We start from the raw sequence: 14,201 nt of genomic DNA on the forward strand, positions 1-14,201 counted from the left end.
TCTTTATTCTTTAGTTATTAACTAGCTGGATGAGCTTTCAAATCGTCTGGGCTAGCTAGTGATTCTGATAAACAGGTCAGATAAACTTAAGCATTTAATTCTTCAATGTCTAGTTAGCTGGATAACCTAAACAATGCTGACATTGCTAGTCACCTGGATGATCTTTGGATCGACTCTGGAATAAAACTGACAGCTGACTGGTTTTCAATGCTGATGCTAGTGAAGCTGTTCTTGGGAGTTTGTGAGGTTTATCACCTAGCTGGTTAAACTGTGACCAAACCTGGCAGTTTTTCATCTCTTATTCATTAGTTAGTTGGAAAAACCTTCAAGTCAAACCTTCAACTCTTTAGTGCCAGCTAACAGGTACTAACTTTAACAACCTTGAGTAATTCTGCATGAATATTTGTTTGCATTTTATTCATACACAAAAATAAACTATTTTCACCCTTTTTTGTAGAGTATCCAGCTAATATGCTTAAAAAAAGCTACCCACTTTAAGAAACCCTCTTCTTTCTCTTAGGATAGTTATCAGTGTTTGACCTGGAACGCTCTCTGAAAGGGAAAACCTTCAAGATTCCCCTCAAGGTACCAGATACCTACAAGATGGACCTTTTTTCCCCCCTTTAATGGTATTATCAATAATGTGTCATTTGTTCGCATATTAACTCACATTCCTATTTTGAGTCTTAAAAAAAAAAAAAAAAAAAAAAATTAAAAAATTAAAAAATTACATTTTAGCTGGATTAAAAAACCCTAGGTTTGAATTTCAGATAAATTTTAATTTTAAAGAATTAAAAAGATTTTTAAGAAAAGGTGCTGGAGATGGTAACATCAAAAAAAAGACTGTATATATATATATATATATATATATACATATATATATGGGGATTTCCCACAATGATGTAAGCCGTGCTGTGGGACAGATGACTGACTTTCTGTGGTCTGTTCACTGTTATGTCCGTCATTAAAGACGCATCCTTTATTAAAACCCTGACCTTTATCCTTAAGGGTATTATTAGGGTTCGGATCATTATCGATTTTTTGACGCGATATATTATTTTATCGATGTTGATGTCTGCCTGAAAGTGAAAATGTCCTGACATATTTAGGAGTGATGTCTCCTGCTTTGACTCAGCCTCTGTATTGGTTCGTTTCACATGTGGTTCAGATGCTACTTTCTCCAGGTACGGTTTGACTCAGATGCAATTTGACTTCAGCCCCCGTGCAAAAATTCCCCACCGCTATATCAAAGAGAATATCAAACCATATCAAAACACTCCTCAAGTACAGAGGGGGAGGTTTTCTGCAATAATTAATATGAACCGCTTCCTCTTACAGACTGACACACGAGGGAACTACAATAAAAAAACACGCCTCGACGGACAACATTATTAAGCAAACACTCCAGCAATTTAGATGAAGAAAGATACACCGTTTATGGCATTTCGACCTTGATGCAGAACAACCCACTTTTATCTCATTTATTAACTGCGTGTCTAAGGGGTTAAGGGCCTTGCTCAGGGGTCCAACAGTGGCAGGATTTGAGCTTACAACCAATCAATAGTCTGAAATCTTAACCACTTCTGTGTATTCAGAATTGGGTTACGCCCTCACTGAAGTTTACATTCCGTGTAGCCCGTTATGATGACGCATAGGTCAAGCGTTTGAGGTTTTTCGGGTACATTTATCCAGAGTGACGTAGAAAAGTGCATTCAAGTCTCACTACTGGTCACAGAGAAAGAACAGAAATAGGAAAAACTAAGCGCTAGTTTAAAATACTTCGTAATATATATCGTTTGAAGGCGCATAAATTGGCGATAGAAAATACAGACTGAAGAAGTAAACATTTCCCTCATCATATAACTGATTATGAGCATTAACAAATGAGAACAGAGAAGAACTGCGTCTTCCTCCTGAGAATTTAGTTAAATAAATATTAGTGCGTTTCATGCAAGAAGGCTCGACTGCTCATGTTTAATTCCTCTAGATGTTTTGACATTTTAATTCAATATGTTTATTAAAATGATTCATATTCAAACAGAAGGTCTGACTCGTATTTTTTTCCTCAATCACTTTCTAAAATTTCTAATTATTAAAAAAATGATAGATATATTATAATATTATGAACTGTAGTGATAAACACTGACAATTGAATAAATATTAGAGCCTCATTCATCATGCTCAATACAAACTAATTTATTATATTTTATTATAACTACACGGTATTGCCAAAAGTTTTGGGACATCCCCTAAATCATTGCGTTCAGGTGTAGTTTGATCAGGGGTTGGGCTTGACCACTTAGTTCCAGTGAAAGGAACTCTTAATGCTTTAGGACAAGACATTTTGGACAATTTCATGCTTTGTGGGAACCGTTTGGGGATGACCCCTTCCTGTTCTAACATGACTGCACACCAGTGACCAAAGCAAGGTCCATAAAGACATGGATGAGGGAGTTTGGTGTGGAGGAACCTGGCCTCAACCTGATAGAACACCTTTGGGATGAATTAGAGTGGAGACTGCGAGCCAGGCCTTCTCGTCCAACATCAGGGTCTGACCTGACCTCACAAATGCTCTTCTTCTAGAGGAATGGTCCCATAAACACACTCCTAAACCTTGTGGAAAGCCTTCCTTAGAAGGTTTGAAGCTGACAACTCCATATTACATTCATGTGCATGTAAAGGCAGATGTTCCAAAACATTTGGCAATATAATGTATTTAATTAGGACAAACCTAACTGAATCTATGAGGAGTGAAAGCACATGTTTACCATTTAGTTGCCATTTTAGCGTTTTCACCTCGCTTTTCCGATTATGGGGTTTTGTGTGTTTCGGTTTGAAAAATATGCTTTTAAAAACATTGTGAAAGTTTTAGTAGCTAAGCGATAGATGATACATGATTTATTGACAGACTGATAAATCGTAAAACACTTTTCAGGAGATTCTGTGGTACGGACAAAATGACTCATAATACCAGCTCACTGATTGATGATAAAAAGACACTTTTCATCTTAAAATGTCAAGCTTCCTTTTCCCCTGCTAGACAATTTCTTTCTGTACATTCTTTATCTGGCACTTTTGGTGAAAACACCTCGGTATCGTGATTGGATCAGTTCTGCCAGCTCGATAATCATTAACGGAGTTTGTCATGTCACCTTCTACATGTATGTTTTTTATTCACAAAACAGAACCAAAAAAAAAAAAAAGAGGAAGTCAGATACACACGCATCAGTCCATCCCCTCCATCATTCTAAAGAACCGACCAGGACAAAACAATCCATCAGATCCCTAATAATGTGCTGACGATGCACTTTTCAGTGTTCAGGCTGGTGGGGAAAAGCCCAGATCAGGTTACACACTCTACACTATTTACTTGCTGAATGCAACAGAAAGCACATTGTGTGTGTGTGTGTGTGTGTGGGTAGGTGTCCTCTGCGTGTCTGAGTCTGTCTGAAGTTGTGGGGGCGGATTGTGTTATGCCTCCTTTCCCATCTGATGCCCACACAAGTCACAGAAACACATGTAGCAGCACTTCCTACTAATTACCAGCGAGACATTCTGAGGAAATTCCCAAAGAAGCAGCATCTCTCTCTCTCTCTGTCTCACTCTCTCTCTCTTACTCTGTCTCTCTCTGTCGGTCTCTCTCTATTTCTCACTCTGTCTCTGTCTCTCTCTCTATGTCTCACTTTCTCGGTCTGTCTCTGTCACTCTCTCTCTTTCTCTCTGTCTGTCTTTATCTCTATCTTTCTCTCTCTGTCTGTGTCTGTCTCTCTCTCTCTGTCTGTCTGTCTGTTTCTGTCTCTCTCTCTCTCCATTTTATCGCTCTCTGTCTGTCTCTGTCTCACTCTTTTTCCTCTGTCTCTCTCTCTCTCTCTCTCTATTACTCACCCTCACTTTCTCTCTCTCTCTCTCTCTCTCTCTCTCTCTCTGTCTCTTACCCTCTCTCTGTCTCACTATATCACTCTCTCTCTGTCTCACTATAATCTCTCACTCTCTCTCTTTTGTTCTCTTTTCAGATCTGACGTATCAGGTGGAGAACTCCCGCACAGCCACAATTTCTCATTAATTTCAAATAATTGGTTCTAATACACAGTTCAGTGTAAAAAGGTGATTTCTTGAGAAAGGAAAAGAGGAAAAGAGGTTGGTATCTCTAATAAATCCCCACATCACAGTCATAAAGCTCAAATCAATAATTTGCTATTGGAAAGGTAAAAAAAAAAAAAAGAAGAAAAAGTAATAAGCTTTCTTTTTTTTGCTTTCTTATTTGTTTTCTCAGTCTCCAGACCGGCAGTGTTATTTATGAAACATGGTCGAGTTTCAACTAAGATGTTGTTGATGTGGTGAAAGCTGATATTATTTGCACTTTAAACTGTCCGTTTTGGCCAGATCTCTTCTTATTTTTTTTTATTGACCTCTATGCTTAAAAAAATGTATTTTAATGTGGTCACTTGTAGGGCTGGGTGGTATGATGGTATAATATTGAAATCATGATTATGTGATAATTATATAGTAATATGCTTTTCTCTAATAAAACATTTTGTTAACTTTTTTATTTAAAGTTTTTTTTTTATTAGGAAAAGGCGCTGGTTAAAAATTTGACAGTAAATACATAAAATTGTAAAAAGATTTTCCCTCATCATTTATAAATAAACATAAAAAATTAAAAAACAATAAATATGAAAATAAATAAAAAATAAAAATCTAAAAATTATTTATATATATATATATATATATATTTGTACTTAATATTTATATAAATATTTGTACTTAATCTTAAATTTTTTTTTTTAAAGATTTCCCATTTTTAGTTATAATTTTATTTTATTTATAAGATTTATTTTAGAAAATTTAAATTCTATCGATTTTTTTCTTTTTATCAGGATGTTTTAAATGTTACTGTAGTGATTTGCTGCCCATTCGTGAGCGAACCTCTTCATCACTGCATATTCCATATAATGCAGAACTGTCTTGAATACTCAAAACTACACACACATTATATATATATATATATATATATATATATATATATATATATATATATATATATATATATATATATATATATATATATAACACTGAGAAGAAGCATCACAGCCAGCCTGACCTTAACTTGAGGATACGTCTTCCTGTTTTTCTCGCTGCAGGCTCCCGGGAGTCCTCCGTGAGATGGGCCCTCGCAGCCGTACCGGAACCTGAAGCCCCGCTGTGCAACACGACGAAGATAAACATGTTATTTAAACTGCATTAACAGCGGTACAAAAACCCGACATCAACAGCATCAACAATGGATTCTTACCTGCTTGGGCTGCTCTGTAATTTGGAGACAAGGTCCTTCTGGAGAAAGAGAGAAAAACATGAGCAAATGAGACATTTTCAAACCGAGGTTTTGTTTTCCTGTCCTTCCTGCACACTTCGCTGCAATATACCCTAACCTGAAAAGACGTGACTTTCATTTTGAAGTATTAAAGCGCACGTTTTCCACTATGAAACAGAGACGAGGCACTGAACTGTGCTATTCATGTCTCTTTTGAGAAGCTCACACTTCATTTCTGTAAACACAACAAGCTAAAATTAGATTTTACTCAAAGTGTAGATTCAAAGTATCACTATAAATATTAGTATATATTCATTAGATTTTAGGTGCGAAAAGAGAGCCCTCGCACGTACATGTACACGTACACGTACACGTGCATGCACACACACACACACACACACACTACATCCGGTTGACAGTGAAAGTACAGGAAATCAAACTCTATTTCTGAATAAATGTGACAAAGATGTAGACTTGAAATTCACGCAACGTTAAAAAAGAAAAAAAAAGTGCTAATACTGATACGAGCTACGCTTCCACACAGAAACTGCTGCGATATGTAAATGACTCAGTGTCACGATCTTATAGGAAACTAATCAACAGTGTACCTGGAGTGACTTACCACAACAGAGCTTAAGCATTTCCAATGTCCCATGCCCTATTACTTTTAGAAGACTTGTATTTGCAATAAATGTGAGGTTTTTTTATCCATTTTGAGTTACGTTAAAGTTGTCTGAGAATCGAGTTCCTGTTTTGAAACACTCATTTCCTTCCTTGCCTGCTTTTCTCCCCCTCTTTCTTCAGGACAATAATGAAAAAAATACAAACAAACAAAGAAACTCTGAAACCTTGAAGACTTTTCAGTGAAAACAAGTCCTGACACTGGAGACTCCTTCCACTGAATGTTGAATAAAAGCATCCCTTTTCCCCTGTTTCGTGGTTGCTATAGAAACAACATCTTATCTGCCGAGGCTAATCTCGTGATAAATATCTTGCTCGTGACCTGACGTCGGTAATTTCAGAAAAAGTTTCCACTTTTAAAAAATGAAGATCTAAGCGAAGTTTCACTGAAACAGCTGTATTTTTTCTTTCTTTCCGAGTTATTTTAAAATACCTGAGGTTTTCATTTCAGGAAGCACGTGTGAGCAGATCTATAATTAGGCTTGGGCTAAATTTAGATCTTGTACCTAGTCTTTATGTCCTAAACCACAACCAGTAGCGAGAAGTAGACGTATAAAAAGTCGAATGCTTCTTTTATGAGCGTTTACACGCTTCCTATTTAACGAACAGAAACAAAATAGGTGTAAACAAAGACATAAGAGAAGTAATTTGATTTCCTTAGCCTGATTTCTGCTCCGTTAACCTCTGCAAATTAGCATCAACTCCCTGAAATCACGAAGCTTCAACTTTGACTGGGATTCCAATCTCTCGTTGCTTCGTCTCTGAACATTGACCTGCTTTGTATCTCGGTGCTTCTTCTCATCCGAGAAGCTGTCGTTGTTTAACGTTCCCTCAGTAACCGTTGTTCCTGCTGTTTTCGCTTTGTCCAGCAACTCCGTTCAATTCTCCTCTTCAACCTTGCTTCTTCGCCATTAGTCCATGAGCGTGACCTGCGAAGCTCCTGTACCTCCACCCATGACAGCTACTTGTTGTGTAGTGTGTGTTTGTGTGTTCTTGGTGTGTCGAAATAAACACATCACTTATGTTTATATTTATCTTGTGTAAATTTGTAGAGGACACCTGCATAGGCAGGAAAGTTTATTCTTCTATTTTGATAGAAAGTGGGCGGAGCTAAACTTGGTTCATAATTATTCATAAGGTTTCTGGAAGGAGATGTTTCTCGAGCTGTCAGCCGCCATCATCGATTGAAGCGTGCACCAATTATCGTCCCTTGTGCACTTGACCTAGCCTGAGCCTTTGAAAGTCTGAGAAGGGCTGATATCATGTGCTTGCGTAGCTGTAGACGCCTCGGCCTCCTCTTCCTGTGTTGAACAGTGACTCGGTTCTGACCACATCCTCTCCACTCGGGCGCTGAACCTGTGCAGATTTGAGCTTTGCTGCGTCCACACACACACACACACAAACACACACTTCCCGCTATGATGATGCAACCCAGGTTATGTTTAAAACAAAGCAGAGAGGTCACAGGAGAACTTCCTCTACTCATGAAGTGATGACAAACTGGCATCTCCCTCATCTCCGTGATGCACAAGATCATGTTACACAAGTCATCCGATTATTTACGGGAAGACTCGCATCATGACGAGTCGCTAGGGCTGGATTGATGTGAGCGTTTTTTTTTTGTTTTTTTTTTTTTTGTGTGTGCTCTAAATGCTATACAGCAGGCGTGGTTCTGTGTTTTCAACTGTCTCTCACATCAAACAGAGAAGTGAAAAAATCCGAGAGAAAATACATACGCTTCCTTTAGAGCCTTCACACAGTATGTGCGTGTGTGAGAAAAACACCTTAATGTGTAAGTGACACATTATATCAAAGAGAGACGCTGCGAAATGCAATAAAAATACAAAAACACACCCAAAACAACAACAACAAACCTGTCAGTCAAAACGAATCACCAGATTCCTGACCAATCAGAATGCCCACGCTCATGGGCATTTTAGCATGCTTGGAAAATGCTATAATGCAAAACCAACCGAACTGAAACACGAAGATAGATAAAACTAATATATATGTATATATATGTATATATGTATATATATATATATATATATATATATATATATATATATATATATATATATATATATACATATATACATATATATACATATATATTAGTTTTATATATATATAAACTTGGTGTGAAAAGACGGGTGTGTTGTTTTAGGAAAAACCATCAACAACAGGAAGCAGAGAAAACATCATGACATTACAAACAGCAGATGAACAGACACTTGTGATTTGCGTTACATCCAAAAGCAAACGACCAATCAGAAGCGAGAACTCGACGAGAGTTAATTCAATCTGAAATAAAGAAGCACTTTTTTATCTTTTATGAGTGCAAAACTGTGCACTCTAGTCTGTATTACTGTATCAGCAGAGTGTTAGAACAATAATAGCCTGATAAAGGGCTTCATTTCTCTGTTAAAGCTTTTAATGAGGTTCTCTGGTGACTCGGAGCAGGTGTTAACACACAGCCGTTACCGAGAGCCAGCTGGAAGAGGACAAAGTCCAAGAAGTTTGCTTGAAGGGTTTAAAGTGGGAGCCTTCGACCTCTTTTTTCTCTGAGAGCTACTCTGACAAATTTAAGATGGTGAAATCTTGATAAAAATTCACTTCAGGCCTCAAACTTCAATTCGGTTTCATTCAGAAGGTCAGAACTCATCTAAGCTTCTCGGCGTTCGGTGATCTCAAATCACATACAAACAAAAATAAAATAAAACTTCTAAAATAACACTGGATGTACTAACTCAATTCCAACAACAACAACAAAATAAATTGGTGTCCGAATCAAATACCAAGTGACTCCCTTTCTCTAGTTTAACCAAATCCCAAATGACTCCCAGATTGAATCCCAAATGAATCCTATGCTGTAGATTAACCAAATCCCAAATGACTCCCAAATGAAGCCCATATGACTCCTATGCTCTATATTAACCAAATCCTAAATGACTCCAAAATGAATCCCAAATGACTCCTATGCTCTAGATTAACCAAATCCCAAATGACTCCCAAATGACTCCCAAATGACTCCCTTGCTCAAGATGAACCAAATTCTAAATGACTCCCTTGCTCTAGATGAAACGAATTGCAATTGACTCTCTGGATCATCTTTTATACAGATGAATGCAAATTTGACACAGGGCCCAGAGAGGCATTTAGTATTTGGTCAGACAAGGAAGTAAAGAAAGATAAACAAACTGCTGAAGTTTTTGCATTCTTCCAAGCTAGCCGTCAGACCAGACAACCTTTTAACTGACGAGGACTCCTTAGGGAGCCTCGTATTTCAGTATCCTTACCTCTGATTTAGATCCCAGATGTTAACTGAGTTGCACAGCAAGTTATTTTTAGTAGCTTGCAACTTACTAGCAACATAGCGATTTTAGGAAATGTACAAATTTATGTTAGATGCAAAACAAACAAACTGCAATTTGTAACTATTTTCATGTCATTTTCACCTTTTTTGAAACTTTCATGGAAAATCTCATGACCCACTCTGAGAAATTTCGCTTCTTAATTAAAAACAGCAAGAACTTTGCTATCTGATTACAACAGCATTTTTTAGTTTACTCAACATTTTGCAGATGCACTCTGCTTATGACAAAATATCACTTTGCTGAACAAGCTGTTTTGTTGTGTTGACTTTGTTGCGTAATGTAAAATTGGACCAACTAATAATAAGAGCCTCGGAATCATGAGGACGAATCTTGAGAAGAAATATCGAGTCCAGAGGTCTGTTAAGTCATGTGAACACTTAAATCACAAGGTAAAGCACTGATTTTAGCAGAAATGTCTATTTTGTCCTTTATTTTGTCCTGATTTTTGTGCCTGTTCTTTGCTAGCTAGTCAAGTCTAACTAGCTGGTGAAATTTCTGTTTCACTTTAAGAATAATGAATAATAATAGGAACAAACAGATGCACGTCATCACAATAGATTCATATTTGTTCGGAAGTCAAGAAGTCAGGTTTACTTCTAAAAGTAACCTAAAGAAAATATGACTTGGGATTTGGTAAATCTATAGCATAGGATTCATTTGGGAGTCAGTTGGGATTTGGTTAATCTATAGCATAGGATTCATTTGGGAGTCAGTTGGGATTTGGTTAATCTATAGCATAGGATTCATTTGGGAGTCAGTTGGGATTTGGTTAATCTATAGCATAGGAGTCATTTGGGAGTCAGTTGGGATTTGGTTAATCTATAGCATAGGAGTCATTTGGGAGTCATTTGGGTTTGGGTTAATCTATAGCATAAGAGTCATTTGGGATTCATTTGGGTTTGGGTTAATCTATAGCATAGGAGTCATTTGGGATTCATTTGGAAATCATTTGGGATTTGGTTAATCTCGAGCAAGGAAGTCACTTAGGATTCGTTCAATCTCAAGCAAGGAAGTCATTTGGGATTCGTTTCATTTAGGGCAAGGGAGTCATTTGGGATTTGTTTACTCTACAGCATGAAAAGTCATTTGGGATTCACTTAACCTAAAGCAAGGGAGTCATTTGAGATTTGTTTAATCTAGAGCTGAGTTATGCTGAGTGAGTCAAACATGTTAATTAAACAGGGTGCGCCATCACAGGAAAGTAATCAACTGGATGGAGTGGCATGGGGAGTTACTGATCCTGAAAATCAGCCTTAATTTGAAGTATAAGAGCACCTCCTAAAGTGTTTTCTTCCTCTTATATCACAGAAATTTGCCAAAATGAAAACCAAAACATTGTACTAATTAAACACTGGAGACTCCTTCCCTAAATATTAGAAAAATGTTTTATTAAATTCAATGCAACTATAAACGGACAAAAAATATGTCGTTCTTTAAATACTCCACAATGTATTGTTGACGTTTTTGGAAAATAATCTTCTCTGGGTTGGAAAAATATGTAAACGTTTATTGATAAATTTCACCGAGCATGCTCAATGAGTTTTCCCCTAAAAGATCAGGTGTACATCAGTGGCACGCTCGGCAAGTTACATGAGCAAGCGCTCGACAGCTTCTGTGTGTTCATTAAAGGCAAGCTGCCAGGGTAAATACTACAGAGTCACAGCTGAATAATCTTACATTAAATCATATTATACACTTGTGTTAACTGACAGGTTACTGCAAATAATGTACATGTAAGTACACTGTAATAATCTGCAGCTAACAGGCATTTGGGATGCGTTTAATATAGAGCAAGAGAGTCATTTGGGATTCATTTCATCTAGAGCCAGTGAGTCATTTGGCATTCGTTTAACCTAAAGCAACTGAGTCATTAAACTTGTCGTTATTTTGTTACTATGACATACCAGGTGTTTGTTAGCTTGTTGCTATGTGATAGCTACTGTATTGTACACTTAATGCTAATCTTTCCCAAAAGCACAGAGTATCTGATCGTCACACTTTTACCTAAACGTTGCTGGTTCGAAATTGCCACGTTGGGAAAACCCTGGTCGATCTGAATCCATTGGGGATCAAAGTCAAAGTACTAAAGAGAGAGAAGAGAACAAAAAAAAAAGACGTTAATATTTAGCAGTGAAAAGTGTAAAGTAATAAAGCTTGAAAATTCTTGATAAATAATGAGCTTGTATTATTTTAGACTGAAAAAAATGTATTGTGTATATTTAACACCTCTTAGAGGAGCTATATTATTTCTATTGACATTTTATACATTTATTACATATATATATATATATATATATATAATAAAAAAATTAATCTAATTGATTATTTTTAAATATCACTACTTCTGCTTAAAATGGCTTTTTTTTTTCAATCGTAGCCCATTCAAACATCTGAGGCAATAATCCACCCGCATGCCCTCCAGTCTTCATGCTCTAACGTTCGATTAGGCACTGTTTTCACACCCCCAAACCCACACCCCCTGCCTCCCCCCCGTGAGCCCCGTGTCTCCAAGTTGCACCAGGATCTGGAGCTTTGACTCGTGTTTGATCTCAACTGTGAAGGAAAGCAACATTGACCGCAGAATACAGGAAAAAATACGTCTCTGCAGCTTTCTAAGAGACACTTCCTGTGTGAGGAGAATATTATTCTCACCATCGCGCCTTTTGGCGCCTCGTGGCCAAGAAACTTCTTTAGCCAAACGTTTTTTTTAATGCTGCACCGTCTGTCATGAAACAAGAAACTACATTTGGGTGATTTTTTAGAAGATTTTTTGATCAAGGTTTAGTTCTGCTACAGTCTTCTACTCTTTTACAGAGAAGAATTGATCAAACGGCTCCTCGCACATCCTCGATACATAAACTGTCGTACATCATATAGCAATATATAAGTGTGTGTGAATCTGTGTGTGTGTGTGTTTGAGATGTTTTCGAATCGTACGGTTACTTCACACACCTCCTGATGCGCTGGAAGATACGGGTCCTCTTCAGTCATGGTTCCTGCAGTGCAGAGAAAAGAAAAACTGTAAAGTGCACAGAATGTTGCTGGGGCTCTCAGTTTAAAGCTACAGCTAACGAAGAGACTCTAGAGTCAGATGTCCACTTAATATTGACTGAGGAAAGTGTGGGAAATGACAGGAGAGTGTAGGACTGGGAAATGTAGAATGGAGAGAAAAAGGTGGAGGACTGTAGTGTACTGGACAGAGACAAGAGTGGAGGAGAGAAGGAGGACGGTGTAAGACATGGAGAGGAGAGAAAGAAGAGAAGAGAGGATGGAAAGGGGAAAATAGAGGGGAGGAGAGGAAGAGGGGGAGAAAGAGGGAGAGATGGGACATGAGAGGGTGAAACAGGACAGGAGAGCGTAGGACAGGACAGGAGGAGAGGACAGGAGAGGCGAGAAAGAAGAGAGGCGAGAAAGAAGAGAGGTGATAAAGAAGAGAGAAAGAGGAGAGGAGAGAAAGAGGAGAGGAGAAAAAGGAGAAAAAGAGGAGAGGAGAAAGAGGAGAAGAGAATTAGAGGAGAGAAAGAGGAGGGGAGAGAAAGAGGAGAAAATGAAGTGGAGAGGAGAGTGTTGGATGGGATAAGACAGGACAGGAGATGGGACAAGAGAGAGTGAAACAAGACAGGAGGTTGTAGGGCAAAGAGGCAAGAGACAGGACAGTGCAGGGCAGGACAGAAGAAGAGGACAGGAGAGGACAAGACATCAAGAGAGTAGGACAAGACAGGAGGAGAGGACAGGCGAGAACAAGAGAGGACGGGAGTAGAGGACTGGAGAGCAGGGGACAGGACAGGACAGGACAGGACAAGAGAGGACAGGAGGAGAGAACATGAGAGTGCAGAATCAACTTCCATACTTTTTGTCATGTAGATAAAGTCCTAATCATATTCTTCTCATGTACACAGGTGACTAGTAGCTGTGTGAGAATGGCTTCTCTCTGCCTCTCATGTGGACTTAATGCTTTCTCCACACTGCATGATGAGAGCCAGCCTACTGTCCAGCAGGTCAGAGACACAGGTTCAGGACACGGCCCTTTACCTTAAACCCGCCTGTTATGTACAGCAAGGTTAAGTCCAGACTGTTAGTCTGCTTAAAGGTCTCTGAATCCCTTAAAATCGAGAAAACTAATGCCTGTTAGCTGCAGCTAAGGCTAATGCTAAAGCTACACGGAGCGGTAACAAGTAGGAAGTTACATTAAACATGTAACAAGCAGAAGATACAAAGAACAACAAAATAAGAGTGGGGGGAAAACAAAACACGCAAAAAAATAAATAAATAAAGGGAAAACAGAAAGGTTTGTAAAGCTCTTACCTTCACGAAGAACAGTCCAGAATGCAGAAAGAACATGAATTTTGATCCTGAGAAAGTGTTTGTAAAAGATTATAATTTACTGCGCCATGTTAAAACCTCTTAAACGTGTGCTGTTGATACAGATAGCTTTTCTCATTCAGGATTTACTCAGGACGACTACTTAAATAAAAAGAAAGAAAAAGGACTAGAAAAGAAAAGAAAGAAAGCGGATAATTGTCTCGAGATAAGGACGATACGGTTTCATTGATGAAGCACTTTGTGCCACAATCGATGTGTTTGTATAGAAAAGTTGACTTCCTTGCTGGAAATTCCCCGTGACGTAGCGCAAGTCCAGCGTGTAGCCTGCCCCCTGGCGGACACGCGCTACTACAACTCAGATTAAACTCCGATAGATAGATAGATAGATAGATAGATAGATAGATAGATAGATAGATAGATAGATAGATAGATAGATAGATAGATAGATAGATAGATAGACGGACGGACGGATAGACAGAAAGATGGACAGATAGATAGATAGATAGATA

At 38.1% G+C, this 14,201-nt stretch overlaps 1 protein-coding gene across 1 annotated transcript in view; it reads right to left on the minus strand.

The window, feature by feature from the left end:
* nfkb1 (nuclear factor of kappa light polypeptide gene enhancer in B-cells 1) overlaps positions 1-13,996 on the minus strand; it is a 32,244-nt gene extending 18,248 nt beyond the window's left edge. Inside the window, exons 1-5 of the mRNA XM_058407139.1 lie at positions 13,675-13,996; positions 12,322-12,365; positions 11,374-11,452; positions 5,294-5,331; positions 5,102-5,200 (exon numbers count right to left, since the gene is read on the minus strand). Of these exons, the coding sequence (XP_058263122.1) occupies positions 5,102-5,200; positions 5,294-5,331; positions 11,374-11,452; positions 12,322-12,360 (255 nt within the window). The 5' untranslated portion in view covers positions 12,361-12,365; positions 13,675-13,996. The remainder of the gene's footprint in view (positions 1-5,101; positions 5,201-5,293; positions 5,332-11,373; positions 11,453-12,321; positions 12,366-13,674) is intronic.
* Positions 13,997-14,201: the final 205 nt, after the last annotated feature.

Source organism: Hemibagrus wyckioides, linkage group LG02, assembly GCF_019097595.1.
Source record: "Hemibagrus wyckioides isolate EC202008001 linkage group LG02, SWU_Hwy_1.0, whole genome shotgun sequence".
Taxonomy (NCBI): domain Eukaryota; kingdom Metazoa; phylum Chordata; class Actinopteri; order Siluriformes; family Bagridae; genus Hemibagrus; species Hemibagrus wyckioides.